Source organism: Thamnophis sirtalis, unplaced genomic scaffold, assembly GCF_051295495.1.
Source record: "Thamnophis sirtalis isolate CommonGarterSnake01/CBP01778 unplaced genomic scaffold, rThaSir2_p1.2 scaffold_1, whole genome shotgun sequence".
NCBI classification, from domain to species: domain Eukaryota; kingdom Metazoa; phylum Chordata; class Lepidosauria; order Squamata; family Natricidae; genus Thamnophis; species Thamnophis sirtalis.
The window spans coordinates 154,849,390-154,870,565 of NW_028261381.1; the positions used below are offsets into that span (position 1 = coordinate 154,849,390).

Consider the following 21,176-nt stretch of genomic DNA (forward strand, 5'->3'; position numbering starts at 1 on the left):
GGCAGGGTTGTCCAAACTCGGGAACTTTTAAGACTTGTGGACTTCAACTCCCAGAATGGCTGGCTGGGGAATTCTGGGAGTCCACAAGTCTTAAAGCTCCCAGGTTTGGACACCCCTGTTGTAAGGTATGGAGTGGTTCCACTTCCGAAGTTTTATTCCGAAGAGAACGTGAGAAAGTTCCTTCATTCCGAAGTAGAAGTGTGAGCGGACGCCGCCCTCTCGGCGCTGGGACTACCCCTTCCTTCCAATCCAACCCACCCCCGCGCGATGCTTTCAGGAGAGCAGCGGCTCGCGGGGAAGCCGCAACGGTGACCCCGGAGTCTGGCAGCGATATCGGGGGCGGGCGGCAGAAGGTGGTGCTTAATCTTCGGCCGCCCGCCCGCCGAGCTCCTTTCCACACAGGAGCGGCCGCTCCGCCAGTTCCCCGCGATGATGGACGAGGCGGGCCGTGGAAGCACGCGGCCGACCCCGCTCTTGGACAACAAGGGACAGGAGACGACGGTTCCGCCGCATTTAGGCGACGGCCCGGCTATCTCGGCGGTCATGTTCACCGCCGGCGTGCTGGGCAACCTGACGGCGCTGGTGCTGCTGGTGCTGGCGCGGCGCCGTCGGCTAGCGCGGCGGGAGCGCCTAGCTCCTTTCCACGTGTTGCTGATGGCGCTGGTGTTGACCGACCTGCTGGGCACTTGCCTGCTCAGCCCGGTGGTGCTGGCGGCTTACGGGCGCGGACAACACAGACCGATGCGGCTGGACGGGCGCGACTGCCACTACTTCGCCTTCGCCATGAGTTTCTTCGGCCTGACTACCATGAGCTGCCTGGGCGCCATGGCGCTGGAGCGCAGCCTGGCCATGGCCGCGCCGTACCTATACGAGCGGCTGCTGAGCGGGCGGCCCCTGGCGCTGCTGCTGGGAGCACTGGCCGGCCTCTACGGCCTGGCCGCCGCCTTCTGCGCCCTGCCGCTGATGGGTTTCGGCAGCTACAAGAACTATTGGCCGGGCTCGTGGTGCTTCATCGAGATGTCCTCCAATGGCAGAACCAAGGCCTTTGCGTTGCTCTACGCTTCGGTGCTGCTGCTGCTCATCCTGGCCGTCCTGCTGGGCAACCTGGTGGTCATGGTCAGCCTCTGCCGCATGTACTTGAGGCGCGCGCACACCCGGCTGCCCGCCGCCTGCCGTTGCCCCACGCTGGGCGCCCAACTGCGCGCCTGCCGCCAGCCGGAGTCTCGCGGGGAGCGCGCGCAGGGTGCCAGGAGGGCCTTCTCCATGTCCGAGGAGGTGGATCACCTCATCCTGCTGTCCATCATGACCATCATCTTCGCCGTCTGCTCCCTGCCTTTTACGGTGAGTCCCTGCCCAGTTCGAGCAAAATTGGAATTTGAAGGGGCGACCTGGCCTTTGGCTGGAATAAGTTGTGCCGAAAAGCAGGGTGGGGGGTGTACAATAACTTTTCCGTACCTGGTGCCCTTTGGGTTACCCTGGGCTACAATCCCCTTTTACCATCCTGGCAAGGATGACAGAATATGTAGTCTTGCACAACTGAAAACTGCTGGGTGGAGGAAAAGGAGACATACATACACACACAGACTTAATTTGGCTTTTTGTTTGGCCTTCATATAATGAAAAAAGGAAAGAAGTCCTCAGCCCGTGATGGCTACTGTATGGGGGATCACTCATACAGGGCAGCATTGCAAAAGTGGTGCATTGTTGCCTCCTCTGGGAAAAATTGTCAACTTTCCAGTGAAGACTACTGCTAATGGTCTTCCATCCAAGAAACTATATGCCCAACATTAATTAATTTGTGAACCCAGGGAAGTGCAGCGTAGTGCTACTGCCTGGCCAATCCTAATTACCTTGAGTAACATTAAGAAAGATCCAATTTTGATAGACCACAAGAAAATATTGAGGGTATTGTTTGGCATGCAAGCTGAAAAGGTGCTGTAATATTCTTCCATTGTTGGATATATATATATATATATATATATATATATATATATATATATATATATATATATATATATATATATATATATATATATATATATATATATATATATATATATATTAGATTTTTACAACCAATTTTTTTTAAAAAAACACACACATATATATATATATATACATATATACATATATATACATATATACATATATATATACACACATATATATACATATATACATATATACATATATACATATACACATATACACATACACATACACATACACATACACACATATATGTATGTATGTATGTATGTATGTATGTATGTATATATATAGGGTCCAGATATTTACCAAGGCCAACTCAAGCGAGACTCCCATCTTTTTTAAATCACCAGTAGTTGAACACTGAGTCACCCTGTAGGAGAGACCATAGCTCTCCAATAGAATATTTTTAAAGAGAAAGTCACCCCAACGTAAAACTGGCCTGCTTAAGCAAGCAGGCAGGCAGGTAATGGAGAAGAGATTTGAGTCGGTCCAAGAGCAAGCAAGGGCTATATCATTTTGACCCAATCAAGATCTGAGTCACAAGAGAACATTTACTTATCTGGTGATAAGTAACAATCAATAACAGTCATCCTTTTATCAACATATCCAGTGATCATCCTGACCAGGTATGATGGAGATCCCCATGGCCAGAGTATGCAGGGGTGATGAGAGCTGTCATCAATACACACCCAGCAGAGGTTAAATTATATATTTGGGGGCTAAAAAGCCTGCTCTTAGTAGGGCGTTTTACAAGGTCATTGGGTTGCCAAGGTATGTAGAATCAATCCTGAACTGAAGCGTCAGAAGTGGATGTTAAAGACGTGACTCAGGCCATGCAGATGGAACAACACAAAGGGGACAGGAGATTGAATGGGTGCTCCTGTTAATGAACTAAACACATAGTAAATGATCTTAGGCCATGTTTGCGTGACACAGTTACCCAGGGCTAAGGGAATAATGGTTTCAATAGTTATCTCAATTTTCTGAATACACCTGGCATGCTGAATCATAAACTGCTGAAAAGCTGGGTTTTCCTGATTAAAATATGGTGACAAGTTTATGGCACAATGTGTGTAAGTGCAAAGACTTCCATGTCACTGGCTTCAAAATTGTGGGTAGGAGTGGATGATTGAAGCACTGCACCTTTCTATGTACAAACAATAGGTGTTAAAAGGTGGGCATGCAAGCTGAAAAGATGCAGTAATGGGTCTTTGATTGCCCAGGTGCAATTACCATTTTGATGCTAATGACCACCATAGCAGATGCTATGGGAATATCAACCCTTCAGGTAAAGAAAAAAAACACTACAAGAAATACTAGCTTGATATTGATAAAGGATAAAACCATAAAATCTCACAGCATTTCTTCTTCCCTCCCTCTTACACCAAAGAGAGCCAAAGCAGAACACTCTCTAATTTCTTTTTCATATCTTCCTGTTTTCATCAGCTAACTTCATGTTTTCACAACAATTGTTGCATATTCAAGACCATCTCCAAACTCCTCTTCAGGTGAAAATGACTAATTGTGAAGATGCAACAGAGGCATTTGAAATGCAGACGTTTCTTTTCAGCTGTTCCTCCTATATTTGCAGTTGGTAGACAAGCTAGGTTCTAGAATATTGATCAGAAAGCGTTGGTGTGCAGCGAGACCTTTTCAGCAACCAGATGCCGTTGTTTAACAAAAACAAGACATCCTGCAACTGTCATATCCTGCAACTGCCACCTATAAAGTGGGGGAAACCACTTTGTTGAGTGTACACAATATTTCTTGAAAAAAATGTTCAACATGATGAACAAAGTAATCCTTCTTAAGTGGTAATGATAACCATTGCTTAGGAAACTGTTCTTTCCCTATCAGTGACCTCCATAAAAATTGGATTACAATTACCATCGAGCTAGGTTATAACACTTGCCTAATCTTCATTGATCTGAAAAATCCGAACAGCAAAGATCAATTACCTTATTTTTTGGACCTTTTTTGCACCTTTCCCCCCACTAAAAGAGTGTGGAAATGTTGTGCATCTTATACACCGAATACAGCTATTTTGGGCCTCCCAAAGCCCTGCCCCCACATCCCATTTTTGTGAAAAATGGGCGAAAAACGGAGGCGTTTTTGCTTTCCCCCACCCCCGAGAAGCACTCTGCAGGCTTCAGCAGGGCTGTGGGAAGGGAAAAATGCCTCGGTTTAGGTGAAAAACGGGAGCATTTTTGCCTTTTCTGAACCCTGCTGAAGCCTGCAGAATGCTCCTGGGGCCGGAGAGGACAAAAACTTTTTTTCTTGACTTACCTCTTTGAAATCTTGGTGCATCTTATACAGTGGTACGTCTTATAATCCGAAAAATATGGTAGTACTTGGATAAGAACCAGGAAACAACAGGAAAGTTAAGACCTTTCGGAAATAAAAACACATCCTATCTGTATAGTTGCTAAAAAGACTATATACTGTGTTTCCCCAAAAATAAGACAGAATATTTCTGTCTCTCTGTCTCTGTCTCTCCCTCTCTCCCCCCCCTCTCCCCCCTCTCTCTCACACACACGGACACATACACATACCCAGAACCCAACTCCAACTTTCTGGCTTGTTTCAGATGCTTAAGATGCTGGTAACAAGCACAACATCCACAAATCCAATGAAAATAAAGCATTTTAATGACTTAGAATTGTATATGATTCTCAGTGAGTTTAATGGGACCTTCTTTCAAATAAATATGCAACAAGCATTATACTTTTACTGTTTATGTTTTATTGGAGGCCATGCTAAAGCTAAATAATACCAAAATGTTTCCTGGAGATCGGCAAACAGCACAGCAACCAGAATTTTTAACATGATTTTTATTAGGCCGCCACAGATATAAAAAGAAGCAAATAATGTTGAGTCAAGATATGCTGTGACGTTACTGTATGATCTTCCTTTCCTCCGCTGGATGACGTGGCTCTGTTTACAGAACTCCACGTCACTGCTGTGTGGATAGATTGACACATTCAGTCAGCCAAGAAAGGGCTCATCGTTGTGCACGCTGGACTGATGTTAACAGTGAAACCGGTTCTCAGAAGAGAGAGTTGTCAACCGGGATACTGATTGTACTGGCCTCGCTTGTTTGCTTTTGTCGTGAGCTGTGTGAATCCATTAGCATTTTGTGAAGTAGGCTATTGTGGTTCTTAAACTAACCACGACCTTTTAAAAAGTCACAGCTTAAAGCAACCTTTGAACTCAACCAATACACTTCTGGGGTTTTATTTAAAGTACAGGTAGTCCTTTACTTACAACGGTTCACTTAGTGACCATTCGAAGTTACAACAGCACTGGAAAAAGTGACTTATGACCATTTCCCACACTTATGACCGTTGCAGCATCCCCATGGTCACATGATTTACATTCAGATGCTTGACACCTGGTTCATATTTATGACGGTTGTTATGCCCTGGAGTCACGCGATCATCTTTTGCGACCTTCTGACAAGCAGTCAATGGGGAAGCCAGATTCACTTAACAACTGTGTTACTAATTTAACAACTGCAGTGATTCACTTAAGAAATGTGGCAAGAAAAGTCGTAAAAAGAAATGTGGCAAGAAAAGTCGTAAAAAGAAATATGGCAAGAAAAGTCGTAAAATGGGGCAAAACTCACTTAACAAATTTCTCACTTAGCAGCAATTTTGGGCTCAATTGTGGTTGTAAGTTGAGGACTACCCGCATTGTCAAAGACCAAGATGATGGAAGTTTCGTCTGGTCCAACAGAGAGAGGATTGGTGCAGGAAATTGTCTTATAGGTGTAAAGCACACAGTGAGAGGATTGCTTGGTTTGGGGTTTTATTTTACTATTTTTTGTTATCCAAAGGCTACAAAGGTTGTAGTAGTGATGAAATGAAGAAGACTGAATTTCATTGGTCCTTTTTTTTAAAGGGGCATTGACATGGTTTTAAATATGAAACAGGTTTTTGTTATAAAAAAAAGGTTTAACTATTTTCAACATGTTGCTGAAATTTTGGCAACATGTTGAGAATAGTTAGCCTTTTTCAGCAACTTGACATTAGGGACACTGTAGGCCACAAGGAAGAATCTGTGACGCGTGGGGGCCACTGCGGTTTTGAACCTCTCCCAATTTTATACATTTATGCCCCATGATGTCATTCAGAGTGTTATCCATTAAGTTAAAAGACTATGGATATCCTCAGTCATCCAGGTCTTGGTTGTCCCAAACATCCTTTTTTTCAAGAGGCAATTGGACTTTTAACTTTTTTTCTTCGGAGCTGAAGAAGCTTCTTGGATGAGAAGCGAAATGTCTTCAGAGAAAAACCAGAAAGTCCAGTTGCCTCTTGAAAAAAGCATCCTTGGGACTATCAAGTTAAAAGATGTTCACCATTTCAGATTCGGGCTGTTGTTTGGGTCGACTAAGCATTCTATAACCCAGGTGTATCTTTCAACTGATCATTTATTTTTGCTATCCAGGATGAATTCAAGACAAAATGCACTTTAAATGAAATGCACATTTAACTAAGTTTTTAAATGTAACACAAATGTAAAATTATTGGATGAGATAGTAGACAAGAGAAGGGTGTCTAATGTCAACCACCATCCTCCAAAACTGCCCATCTACCAAGCTACTTTTCCCCATGCAAGAAGGGCACATTGAGAATCAATGAGATGAAAAAACATCCCTTCCCAAGAACGTCAACAGAATTAGCCATCAATGAATCATTCTTAGCCTAAACATTTAAAAATTTTCAAACTATGCACTGATTTTTTCCCATCCAGCTTAGTCAGAGCCTGAGAAGGAACAGCTGGTGTATCAAATAGTATAAGCTGGAAAACAACTATTGCCCAGTTTTGAGCATCTGGATCCATTTCATTCCATGGTTTTGATTTACTTGTATTACAGGATTAGGAATAGTTTTTAAGAATAGTTAGAAAATGGGGACAGGATACCTGAGAAGTTTCCAAGTTATCTTACTTTCAAGAGTAGGTAAATGTGTCATGTATGCAAAGAAAAATGACTGAAGTACACATCCTGAGAATCTTAACTTTCACTTGTTAACAAGGAGATTAAAAATGTTTGCAGTTCTTGTGGCTGTGCAGTGTAAAAATCTGTGCCTTCTCTAATTTAGGAACCCTGCAGTACCATGTGCAATGATGAACATACACTGTAGATCCTTTAAATCAATTCCTCTAAAATTAATTTGAAAGTAAAATTGTTGATCTTACGGGAATTTGTTAATGGGAAAAAATGTATTATCCTTTAAAAGCAGTTGTAATATTCAATTTGTTACAGACCAGATATCTTTATTGTTATTTTATAGGGCTCTGTGAATATTCTATTAGGAAATATCATTAGAAGACAATGCAGCTGAATCTCTGAGTCAAAGTAATACACTATATTGGTAAATTGATTCAAGCCATTACATTCAACTAAATGTGCCTGAATCATTGATATATTTGAATATTTGTGCATTCTGCATTATTTCAGAATAAATCTTTGCAAAAGATACATTTTGGATTGAGTCTGAATTAAATCCGATCAATTTGCTCAGTCTCACTGAACATTCATATTAAATTTTACCTAGTTTGCAAAGAGCTAATATTTTATTCAAGTACAGAGCAAACCGGGTTTTATTTTAATCTTTGGGGTAGGAGGCTGGTTTTTTTTTTCTTGTTTAATGGGGTCTAATTCTCAGTGACTGTCTGGACAATTTTATTGACAAGGCTTTTCAAGAAATAGTTTGCCATTGCTTCAATCCTAGGGCTGACAGAAAGTGACAGGCCCAAGGTCACTTGGCTGGTGCATGCACAAGGTGGGACTAGAACTCACAGCAGCTCAGTTTCTCACCTTCTAGATCCATGATGGTGAACCTATGGCACGCAGAGCCCTCTCTGCAGGCATGCCAGCTGTCACCCCAGCCCAGCTTCACCGCGCATGCATGCATACCTCCCACCAGCCAGCTGGTCTTCAGGTCTCTGCTGCAAATGCGCAATTTGTGTGTGTATGCGGGGTATGTGTATGCATATGTGCAGGGGGTGGTGTGCATGTGCAGGGGGCAGAAGCACCAAGATAGAGCCGCGGTGGCACAAGTGGTTAGAATGCTGTACTTCAGGCTACTTCTGCTGTCAGCTGACTGCAATTTGGCAGTTAGGTTGACTCAGCCTTCCATCCTTCCAAAGTGGGTAAAATGAGGATCCAGATTGTTGGGGGCAATATGCTGACTCTGTAAACCACTTAGACAGGGCTGTAAAAAGCACTATGAAGCGGTATATAAGTCTAAATGCTATTGCTTTTAACAGTACACAACAATCAAGAAGTAAAGAATACCCTGATCAAGAAATTACTAATGTAGACAAACAAGCTAACTGTAAATAGCCTAATCAATGAGCCATCAAGAACCCTACCACCAACACTGAAAGAACAAGGCACTAATGTATAAAATGAGGGCAAACCCCACTCCCTTCTAGCACTGATGATGTTACTCAGTTTGGTATCGAAACATCTGTAAGAAAACCAAGCACCAAGGACCCCATAGTTCAACCCTGAGCTATAAATATTCTCTTCCTTTTCCTTTAGAGGAGTCAGCAGCTGTAATTAGAAATATTCCATTCCCCCAACTGACTAAGGGAAAGTAAGGAGAGAACAGCATCATACGTATGCATATTTTTAGGATTTATCTGCCTAGTGAGAATTGTGAAAACTTGCCTTGGGCAGGAGATAAGCAGAACCTGTAAAGAAGCTGACAGATATAATAATTAGCCCAGAACATGCTGAGATCTGCTTTTGAACTTCAAACCAATACCGGTATGTGCACAGCTAAGCTAAGAGGCCTGCATGATGCTACTTTGCTAGCCATTAATGCAGGAAATACTTCCTAATGATTATGGAAGGAACAGTGAAACCTGACGAATTATAGCATAAAGGTTACTAGCCAACCAACAGAGAAAATGTTCAAAGATCTCTGGCTTAGATAAAGTAAAATGACATCTGGGTTCATGTTTTGGATTCTCTTTCTTTCCCCCTCTCTTTCTTTCTTTCTTTCTTTCTTTCTTTCTTTCTTTCTTTCTTTCTTTCTTTCTTTCTTTCTTTCTTTCTTTCCTGATTCAGCTTCCCTTTCCCTGACTGTAGCTTGCTGAATTTTCTCCTTCTTTGTAACCTTTGGTCTCATTCTTCCAATATGCCAATTAGGCACAATCCGTATATCACAGAAATATTAGTAATATGCAGCTTTTCTGTACTTGCTCAGTTGTTGGCTAGGAAATTAGGAGAACTGAGAGTGCCAAATAACAGAAAATTGCTATATTTAGTCTCATCAGGGTGGGTGGGACTACAGTTGCCATAATTTCCAGGATGGACGTGGTAAGGATAATTACATGGACATCTCTAGATAGGGGACTGTTGATAATATGATTCAGAGAGTTTGTGATTCAAAGGTTGCTTCTGCCATGAGCTTATCAATAACAATACAAGGGCATTATATGAAAAGTTGGATTAATCTAATTCACCTCTGTTGCTTAACTGTAGCTGTAATAATGCTAAATCAAATACCTGGCAATTAATCCCACTGGATTTGTAGCTAAAATGATAAATTATATCCATTTACTTAATTTACAAAAAGTATTGCATGAAAAAGGGATCATAACCTTTAACTTCTAGACAGCTACTAAATATCTGTTTTGATTTACTGTTTTGTCTTTTCAGATCCATGCCTTTATGGACAGTAGAGTTGATGAAACAAAGGATCTTCTAGTGATGCGGTTTCTGTCTCTTAATTCCATTGTGAACCCCTGGGCATTTGTCATCCTGAGACCTCCTATCCTTCGGCTAGTGAGATCCATACTGTGCTGTCAGATACCCTTAAAATCACAACCAAAGATGCCTGTGGAACAGATGGACAATTGCAGACAATAGAGCACGGACTCAGAGAAGGCATTCAGGTGCCCATTTCTCACGGCTCCTTGGGGAAAATATGCGACTGGAATTGTAGCATAAACACATTTCCTGGGATCATCACTCATCTATAGCTTCCATGATTCCGAGCTGTGTTCCTGTTCATTGGAAGGAGACCTGAGAGGACTCTCCAAATTCACTCAATCCTAAATATTCCCAGTCTAACTGCAAGGCAATAACAATGGGCACAAGAAAGAGATTGGAAGGAGCTGCCTTTCGCCAATCATGGCAATGCTTTGTCTTGCTCCATCTTGTTGCAGTGTTTAAGGAAACTCGCCATATTTCAGGTTGGGATTTTTCCCCAGTTCTACCTGCAGAGTACCTACAGGAACGATCCAAAAAAGTCAAGATGGTGGCTCAGATGATGCAATAAGAGCTTCATCTTTTTTTAACGAGTGTCACATCTACAGAGTTTCAATCGCACTGATGCAGAAACATCTTGATTTGTATAAGCCTGTGATGGCGAATCTATAGCATGCGTGCCACAGTGGCATGAGGAGCATATTTGCTGGCATGCCAGCCATCAGCTCCATGGCATAGGAGCTTCTCGTTGGCCCATTGGGCCTGTTTCTCACCGTCCCCAGGCTCCGGAGGCTTTCCTGAAGCCAGGAGAGGGCTAAAAATGGTCCCAATGGACCAACCGGAAGTTTGGAAACATTCTGTTTTTGGCTTCCAGGGGAATAGGGGAGGCTGTTTTCGCCCTCCCCAGTCTTCAGGAAAGCCTCTAGAGGCTGGGGAGGGGTTGTGTGCGCATGCACGGGGGAATCACACATGCATGCGCAGGTGCGCGGGGAGGATTGAAAGTGTGGGCACACGCACAATTGTGGCACGCCATAAGAAAAAGCTTTGCCATCACGGGTATAAACCATGGTTATCTCTTGTGCTTTCTCTCCAATAGTGCAAAATCTCCTGGAAAGAAAGAGAATTAAGGACGCACACCATGCATGTGCCTGGGCTGGAACCCCAGCCAAAACTTAGAATGCAAAGTTGTCACTGAACTGCATTTCTTTTTTACATCTATCAAAGAGAGGAAAATTCAATACTTAATTTATTAATGAAACAACTTATTTAATTTATACTTTAATTGCAAAATGCCCCATATAGGCCAAAGCTGGCCTTTATCATGAAAAGCTATGGCCCCTTATAGTAGCACTTGGATTTTTGATAACACTTGGATTATTATTTTTTTAAAGGAAACCTCGAGATACACTAACTTGGCTGCGGACATCCAGATGAATACTTGGTGGAACAAATATATTTTTCTGTGTTTCTCTGCTATCTAGTAGGTTTTTGAATTCTTTCATCTCAGATATGATAGCACTTAGGTGTTTGTAAAGTGTAATCATAGAGTGAAGATGATATGCGTGACAAAAAAAAAACCAGATGGAACTTCACTGCCATCTTCACTTCATGATCACACCACGCAGACCTCCCTGAAAACTCTAGTAAAATTTTACTGGTATCCCTTTCATTTTCACATTTCTGTTACCTCTCCCTGCATTTAAAAGTTCAGAAATAAGGCCCATTCAATTCAGTGGGATTTATTGTCAGATATGTGAGTTTAGCATTACAGCCGCAGTTACACAAATGATCAATCAGGTCTGTTTTTCTTAATGAGGAAGAAAAAATTACCTTGAGTCATTAAGTCAATACTGTGGGTTTATGTTTGTTTTGCCCAGAGTATGCATAAGCCAACTGCATATCAAATCAAATATAAGATAATATGTAGAATTTGCTTCTTTTCTACAATCATAAAGAATTGATATTAATGAAATCATGGTCAAACAAAACATCAGTAGGTGCAATGACAAAACCTAATCAGCATTTGTGGCCCATGATAACTGATCCATTTATTGTAACACAAGTTTTATGAACTGCAGGCCACCTCATCAAATATTTGAAGTATTATATCAAATGACCAGTATATATAAACTCTTAATTGAGAGGGGAGAAAGGCAAATGACAAGGCTAATGAGAATACATCATATAGATACTGTTCATAAAAGTTACTTATTGGTATTGGATATTTACAAAATAGATGCAGAGGGACACATGTTCATTGATGAGTTAATTTACAGAAAGTGTGTGTGTGTGTGTGTGTGTGTGTGTGTGTGTGTGTGTGTGTGTGTGTGTTAAAAAAAATATCTGTCTTTATTCAAGTCACGGGGCATGGAATGAAGCAGATGTGTAAAAGCAAAGCAACCATTATTTATACCAGGTATTGGAATAACATTTTTCTAATAAAAAGTTGTCTTCACAATTTTAATTGTGCCTCTGTTCTTTTCTGTAGAACATCTGACTCAATTTTATACACTTCTTTGGAGGAATGGAATGTTTAATATACCGTAAAAATTGTATAAAGTTCGGTGCTCTGGCAAAAAGACCTCAACAACCATCGTGCTATGTTTTACTTTATTTATAGATTGGGGGAAGGGGGAATAATCAGTGGAAATCTATTACAGTAATCTAGAATGCCTGCAGCACATCTAAAGTTTTCTTTGCATCAGTAGATGTTAGATTCCATTTTGGAGCATTTTAAGTCCTTAAAGGCTGGTGAGAAGCCACATCAAGTCTCACTCAAATCAAGGTTGATGCCTGGTGACATCCACCTAATTTTCTTTGAAACAGTCTGGAAATTGCGTGCTATTTCCATCTTCTGATTATTATTATCATTATTTTACTCTCCACTTTATTCTATTGCCCTAATGTTCGCTATCCAAGTCTTAATCGCACTTGTTCAAGCTTTGAGTAATAGTAATAAACCAACAGGTCAAAGTAGAAAAGTTAAATAAAAATCAAGACTTGGAACTGACAACTCCTTCATAAGCAGTAGAGTTGTTAAGTAAACATTACATAACCACACTGAGTTTCAACCTCAGCTGCTGCTGTGGTTGATAAGCAAAATCACCATAGAATGTTAAGCACAGCATCACGTTTCCATGACTTGTGACTTCTTGATAGCTTCCACATTGACTTTGCTTGTTAGAAGCTGGCTGTGAAGGTTGCAAAAGGCAATTACATGACTCTGGGACTCTCTTACAAATGCCCAAAGTGTCCACATGGATGCTGCAATTGCCATAACTTTCAGGACTGCCTAGAAGTTTCCTTTAGCTCCCTTATAACTTCAAATGGTCAGTAAGCGAGGGCCACCAGTATTCAAACATTCAGTCTGTGCCTTTCACCACTGTACAACATAACATATTGATAGTAACTCATATTTCTGTTTATTTTCAATAAACCCAATGTTCTATTTCTTCCTTTGAAGATAAGGAGTGCTGCAGGGGGAAGGAATTTCTATACTTTACTTTATAGTTATTGTACATTGTACAACAAAATTAATAGCAATAGCAATAGCAGTAGACTTATATACCGCTTCATAGGCCTTTCAGGCCTCTCTAAGCGGTTTACAGAGAGTCAGCATATTGCCCCCAACAATCTGGGTCCTCATTTTACCCACCTCAGAAGGATGGAAGGCTGAGTCAACCCTGAGCCGGTGAGATTTGAACCGCTGACCTGCTGATCTAGCAGTAGCCTGCAGTGCTGCATTTAACCACTGCGCCACCTTGGCTCTAATTAAATGCCATCTTCAGTGTACATTATAACTATAAAAATAAAAACACAAAGACGCATCCTTCACGTGCTATATAATTGAAATTGAAAACATGATATTGCATTAATATTGCACTATACCCTAGAATTCAATATAGTTACTGCCTTGGGATAGAAGCTGTTTTTCAGCCTATTGGTCCTTGTTTTTATTATCTTGTACTGTCTGCCAGATGGTAATAGTTCAAAAAAAGGTGCCTAGGATGAGATGGATCTTTAAGAATGTTTTGAACTTTCCTAAGGCAGCGGGAGCTATAAAGCTCTTCCAAAGAGGGGAGAGGGCAACCAATGATCCTCTGGGCAATGAAGTTGACCCTCTGAAGCACTGTCCTATCTGCCACTCTGCAATTGGCAAACTATACACAGGTATAATGACCCCATTGGGAGGGCCAACATTACTATTCCTGTTAAATTTGTGCATGCTTCAAAAATGCTTCAGGAATACTTCAGACCTTGCTTGAGCACAGCACCACTTAGCTATTCATTAAAGCAGACCCTCTTTTCTCAGGCTTCCCTGCCAGCTTAAGATTGGTGTGGCTGGTTTAAGAACTATCTTTCCATAAAGTACTAAACACTTCAAAATTGTTTTTAAAAGATTCAGAGTACTATCTTTTTTAAAAAGAGAGTATCAGTTTGGTGTAGTAGTTAAGGTGCCGGCTTAGAAACCCTAAATTCTAGTCTGACCTTAATTCTGAAAGCTGGATGAGTAGCGTAGAGCCAATCACCAGGAAACTGGGAGTTCTAGGCCCACATGAAGGCATGAAAGCTGACTGAGTGACTTTCGACCAACCACCAGGAGACTGTGAGTTCTAGTCCCGCCTTAGGCATGAAAGCCAGCTGAGTGGCTTTGAGCCAGTCACTGTCTCTCAGCCCAATCCATGTCATAGGATTGCTGTTGTGGGGAAAATAGGAAGAGGGAAGCATATTAGGAATGCACATTACCTTCGGTTACTCATAAAGTAATAAAGATGGGGAGGGGGGTCTAATAAATAAAAATAAATGTGCCAGAAAGATGATCCCAGAAGATTAGCATATCCCTCTCCCTATTTTTGGAGAAGACCAGTTCGGAGTGCAATGATACCTCAATCCATGAAAACTACATCAAAGTATCATCAGATCCCCAAGAATTGTATCTGACTCAAAGAAGTGCAGAAAAGATTTTTTTGGAACTGAAGCAACTGTACAACCTTTGAAACTTTTTTTTTGTTGCTTGAAACTTAAACAATACTCTCATGAATAAGAAGTAGGATATAGATATGCAGCCATCATTGTCCAACACTGTTGGATCCACCAATGTGTTCTCCAAGGAGGATTCATAAGTAGAGATCATGCTGACCCCCAACCTTCCCCATGCAATAATGCGGTTGATCATATTAAGAAAGCTGAAAAGCACATTTGCAATGCTAAATTCTACTAACTTCTACTCTCAGATCCCACAGCAACATATCAGAAAGAACTACAGTATGTAGCCTTATGAAATAAATTCCTAAGGACATAAAAGACCGCTTCTATAGAGAAAACATTCCAGGAGTTCTTCCTTCTAAAAATACACAGATCAAACAATTCAGATAATCCCATTATTTCAAGCTTGGAACCTTAATAGCTGCAATATCTGAATTTATGAACTTAAACCTTATACTACCAGCACCGTCTACATAAGAGACACCACAATCTTCCTAAGAAAACTGAAATTCTTTGGCAATCTTCTTGGCAACACTATTTTAGCTATCATGGATATTGAAACTCTATATACAACCGTCATTTGCAAACATGGGCTTCAAGCTGTCAGGAGCAGCATCAGTGATGGCCATTTCCCACGGAAGAGAGTATTGCAGACGATGACATCTACAGTGGCTTATCAGATCAAATTGAATTACTTATGAGTAGTGGTTGTCTGGAGTAGAAGAGGGTGATTTCATGATGTTTCCCTTTTCCAGAGAGATTTTGCCAGCCGGAATTTACTTTCTAACTGCCAATCTCACCATTGTGCCATCTTTGTTCCTTCAGAGACACGTAATATGCCATGAATTTTCACCAGTAATAGTTTGTATTTCTTTTTATCTATTTAACTGTAACATTTAAATAAATATTAAAAAAATAAAAAAATAAAAAAAAAGATTAGCATATCTAGAGCCGGTGATATTACAATTCTACAGTAGAATTACTTCTAGATATTTGTTTGGCTTTGTTCTGTTTACAAGCTCATGGGAATTAGGAGATTTTGATTGAAGTGTGTACTGATATTACTTGCTATAAAGTAATGCTAATATATTGTATTTCCCCTACAAAATAGAAAAATAAAACTCAAAAGAGCATATATATTTTTCTCATTGAAAAGGAACTAAATTTTCCTTCTCAACAAATGTGGAGAAACAAAATGCTTTTTTAAAAAAAATAAAAACTTACTGATGTTTATCAAACGTTAACAATCCCTTAGAATGTAAAGGCAAAACGTTAAACAGAATTTCCTTCATTGAATGGCATATTTGTTTTCAGGAATATAAAGTTTAGAACAGTGTTTTTCAAACTTGCCAACTTTAAGAAGTGTGAACATCATAATGGCCTGGGGAATTCTGGGAGTTGAAGTTTACACAAGTTTCCCAAGTTTCAGAAACACTGGTTTAGAAGGACTTTTGTTATAAAATAAAACCTCTGTTTTCAGGATTCCAAAGGCATGTTTCTTTTCATAAATTTGAGATTAACTGTATTTACTCAAGAATAAAGCTTTCTTTCAATTCTTTTGACATTATTTCTGAGAAAATGTGCATAGACTTTGACTACGCTATGCCAAATTGTAACTGGAAACCATTTCTCAAGATGCTTGGATATTACAGCGCACTATATAAACATTAAAATATATCGTTGTATACTTTGACTACAGCAAACTTCCTTGCTGTTTGTGACTACTTGAGAATCAAATCATTAATCCATCACAGTTTGCAAAACTGTCTGTAAGCGATGATGGAAGAGATGACTCTCTTCCAAAATCTACAGGATGTATGCTGGCCTTTTGAATAAAATTGGGAGCAGAAGGTAACAAATTGTGCAATGAGTGAAGGAGTGACCTAGCTTGCGTATATATTGCTTGCATATTTATCTTGGAGCTACAGAAATATTCTCTATTTATGAACACACACTCACACCCAATGTAAAGAAAGAAAACCTCTGGTTCCACAAAAGGAATTGGTACATAGCAAACAACTCAAAAGCAACCTTCTCTCATTTCTTGGGCTTTAAAGGTGGCAGGAGAAATGTACTTTCAGCCTTGTGAGATTCTGTTAATGTAACTTTACAATAAAGTAGAACTACCCTATTTCCCTGAAAATAAGACCTCCCTGGATAATAAGCCCAATCGGGCTTTTGAGTGCATGCACTAAAATAAGCCCTCCCCAAAAATATTGCAACACAGCAGCAACAGCAGCTATGAGGTGACCACGCTCACTGCCTCCCTCACCTCAAAAATAATAAGACCTCCCTGAAAATAAGGCCAAGCGCTTATTTGGGGGGGGGGAGAGAAAAGAAAACCTTATCTTATTTTCGGGGAAACACAGTAATACTTCTGGGTGTGCTTCTTATCTGGACCACTTTACAAGGCTGACAGAACCTTCCAGATATTGGGACCAACTTCCACCCAATACCATCAGTGCTAAGAATTCTGACAATTAAAATTTGCCTGTAGAAGTTACCTAGATTAGGAAAGACTCTTACTAGTAAATTTCTGCAGTGCTCCCCCTGATACAGAAAGGAGGTGGGAAAGGGAATTGCGTTTCTACTAGATGTGACTAAAGGTTTTTGAGGTGTTGCTCTCCCCGCATCTGGATATTTGGATTTTTTTTCAATTTATTTTATTGATTTATTAAGTTTCTATAATGCCTACAAAGTGACTCTGGGCATTTCTAGTATGGCAACATCTGGCGCATATCCAGGCTACACGAAAGATGTGTCAATGAACTTGTTGATTTAATTAAGGGGCCTTATGTACTCTTAAGTTCTGTTCCTCCTACATATGATATTTCAGCACTTGCAAAAGTATCATTACAAATGCAACAGAATGGAGCAGGTAAATATAGTTTGCTATCCTGTTCATGTAATTCCTGTGACGTATAAGATGTGTCCGGAACTGATAAAGTGGGAACATAGTGAGGAACAAAATAGATACATAGAGTTTCTCATGTTAGAGAAGAGGAAGTTGAACTGGGTGAAAGTATAAGCAGGAAGAGAGTGGTGTTTGAATGGAAGAGACAGACAAGATGATAGAGATAAGCAAAGTGGCTGCTGATGAATAGCAGGTTTGAAAATGGATCAAAGTCCACTCAAGATCTGTGTATTCCTGAAGGAGTGAAGATTACTGAATGCTCCAACACTGGAAGTTTTTAAGAAGGGATTGGACAACCATTTTTCTGAAATGGTATAGAGTTTCCTGCCTGAACAGGGGGTTGGACTAGAAGACCTCCAAGGTCCCTTCCAACTCTGCTATTCTATTCTATTCTATTCCTAAAGATGAAGGAGAGAGCATGACATATGGCAGTAGTCTGTCTACCCACCACAGAAATCCAGAGGAAATAAAGGAGCTGTAGATTAATGTTTTGGTAGTTGTAAGAGGCTGCCAGCTAAGTGTAACAAAAGCCTTTATTAACTCTAAGGGAAATTGAGTACAGCTATGTACATTAAAATAGCTTAAAATATACTGATTTTCATAACTTCACAGGCAGGGAAATAGTTAATCTCACACCGGCAGAGAAATCAGAGTCATAAAGAAATGTAGTATTTTTACTGCATGCTAACCAGCTGCTTGCCACATACATGCTAACCAGCTGCTTGCCACTTACACTGAACTTTACAACTATCTAGTTGTAAAGGTCAAGCTGTCAGAGAACACAATGTTGTTTTATCTTGCACTGTTAACATTTAAAAAATTAAAATGATTCACAGGAAGGTCCTCGTATGCTATGGATTTTGAAAATCTCTATACTCTCCTATTCCAACAAGAGCAGCAAAACCCAACAGCAAATAGATGTATTTGGGAGAAAAGAAATTTATATTACCTCAATAAGCTATAATGGCAATAAAAGTACATATATCATAACTCATATAGGGACGCGGTGGCTCAGTGGCTAAGATGCTGAGCTTGTCAATCAGAAAGGTTGGCAATTTGGCAGTTCAAATCCCTAGTGCCCCATCGCGTAGTGAGCTCCCATTACTTGTCCCAGCTTCTGCCAACCTAGCAGTTTGAAAACACGTAAAAAATGCAAGTAGGAAAATAGGGACTTCCTTTGGTAGGAAAGTAAGAGTTCCATGCACCTTCGGCATTTAGTCATGCCGGCCACATGACCATGGAGACATCTTTGGATAGTACTGGCTCTTCGGCTTTGAAACGGAGATTAGCACCACCCCCTAGAGTTGGGAACGACTAGCACATATGTGCAGGGGAGCCTTTACCTTATCATGCCTCATAGAGCATATTATGTACCAACGTAGCAGTATTAAAATAATCTGCATTATACACTACTAACCTACTTGGCTGGCCCCACTAAAATGGTCAACCTTGCACCAATTGGCTCATCTCTGAATTATAATGACCCTTTCCTTCTTTTCATCTCCTCTTTTTATTATTTCCCCTGCAAAGCAGTTGCTACCTTTATGCATCATTTTATAAATATTCCCCATGGGCACTTCCAGTAATTTAAACCTAGTTCCTGTTTGAAAAACATACTTTTTTTTTGGCTTTGTTTCTAGAATTGGTTTGCATAAGTGTAGAGCAGTTATCATTCAGGATGCCTTAGGAGAGCAGGCAACATAAGCAAAGGAAATATGTGACTCTTGACATGCATCTCAGTAAAAGAAAAAAAATAAAAGTTTTAAGAATTTAAGGAAATTTTGATGCTGATGGATTTTCGGGATTTGTACAAGTTCTGCTCTTTTTAAAAAGCAAACAGGTCTGCAGAAATTACATAGAGTGAAATATGGAAAGCTACAATCCCAAAGGAAAACCTGACAAAAAATACAAAATGCACACCTGGCAAAAATGATAAAGTATCAAACAAACAACCAATTAGTCATTAATTCGGGCAGATTTTCTTAGCCTATAAACTTTCTCCACTTTGTCTAAGTGCCAGATTTCCCATGAGCCCACACACCAAAGTGTCCTAGCAAGGCCTCATTACATCACATTACGCCTCCCCACCAGAGGTGGGTTTCTGCCAGTTCGGCCCGGATCGGGCAAACTGGTAGTGGCGGTGGCGGGAGGCTCCGCCCACCCACCCCAATGCTTCTGAGCATGTGCAGAAGTGCTGCATGCGTGCGCACAAGCAAACCAGTAGCAAAAAAAATGGAAATCCACTACTGCTTCATGCCCACCTACTTGCCCACCAGCCCGCCTGTCAGCCTGCCAGCCCACCACCCGAGGTGGCGCAGTGGTTAGGGTGCAGTACTGCAGCCACTTCAGCTGACTGCTAGTTCTGCAGTTCGGCGGTTCAAATCTCACCGGCTCAGGGTTGACTCAGCCTTCCATCCTTCCGAGGTGGGTAAAATGAGGACCCAGATTGTTGTTGGGGGCAATATGCCGACTCTGTAAACCGCTTAGAGAGGGTATATAAGTCTAACTGCTATTGCTATTGCTACCCAGCCTGCCAGCCAGCCGGCTCACTAGACCACCAGCCGGCCTGCCAGCCAACCAACCAGGCAACAATAACTGCAGGTAGCCCTCGACTTATGATTACAATTAAGCCCAACATTTCCATCCCTAAGGAAATTTTGCAGCCTTTCTTGTACAGTTAGTAACTGAATCACTGCAGTTGTTAAGTTATTAACACGGTTGTTAAATGAATTGGGTTTCCCCATTGACTTTGCTTATCAGAAGGTTGCAAAAAGTGATCACATAACTCCGAGACATTGCAACCCTCATAAAGATGTTAGGTCAGTTGCCAAGCATCCAAATTTTGATCACACAACCTTGGGGATGCTGCAAGGGCTGTAAGTGTGAAAAGCAGTCGTAAGTCACTTTTTTCAGTGCCATTGTAACTTCAAATGGTCACTAATTGAATGGTAAGCTGAGGACTAGCTGTACTGAAGGGAAAGTGAGATGGGCAGGAAAAGAAAACTGATAGGTCTTAAAGTACTGAAATCTTCCAGTCTTTCTCTGCTGTTTCACCCCCACACTGCTCCCCCAAAATTTCCTTAGGTCATTGTTCTGCTGAGGCAGAACTAATGACAGGTTGTCAGAAGTCATGCTGAAACCCAGTTTTTCCTTATTTAAGCAATTCAAACGGCGTAGAAAGATGAGGGAAAGAGATGGAGAGATCAACATATACAACATGCAATTTAATAAGCCCCTGTTCTCATCTGGGTGATACATTTTCCTCTTTCTGAGCAGTGCAGATATTAATTAAAACAGTTCACGGATAGTTTGGCTCTCAGTCTGGGTTCTGCAAAGGGGAAGAGATGCATTTAGACTGAATAACAGGTTTAATTGTGGGCAACTATCAGATCATCTTTCTGAGTCCTTTCCCCCTCCCCATATTCAAGCTACCTCCAATTATTGGACAGCAGTAGCGCAACAGAGATTGTTTAAGAGATTGCTTCTATATTACTTTGCTTCTATATTACAGCTTGCAAAACAACCCAGAAGGGATAAAATACATCAAGAGAGATTAAA

General features: G+C 40.9%; 1 protein-coding gene across 2 annotated transcripts; it reads left to right on the forward strand.

Annotated features, from left to right (window-relative positions):
- The first annotated feature begins 429 nt into the window (after positions 1-429).
- Positions 430-12,023, forward strand: PTGER2 (prostaglandin E receptor 2). 2 transcript variants are annotated; one of them, XR_015698406.1, is made up of 3 exons: positions 430-1,341; positions 9,668-10,203; positions 11,110-12,023. XR_015698406.1 is itself a non-coding variant. In XM_087728432.1 (2 exons), the coding sequence occupies exons 1-2, from the start codon at positions 430-432 to the stop codon at positions 9,875-9,877; spliced, it is 1,122 nt and encodes a 373-aa protein (XP_087584558.1). In that variant the 3' UTR covers positions 9,878-12,023. The 2 variants fall into 2 exon arrangements, 1 of the variants encoding a protein (XP_087584558.1); XM_087728432.1 differs by having other exon boundaries at positions 9,668-12,023.
- The last annotated feature ends 9,153 nt before the right edge of the window (positions 12,024-21,176 follow it).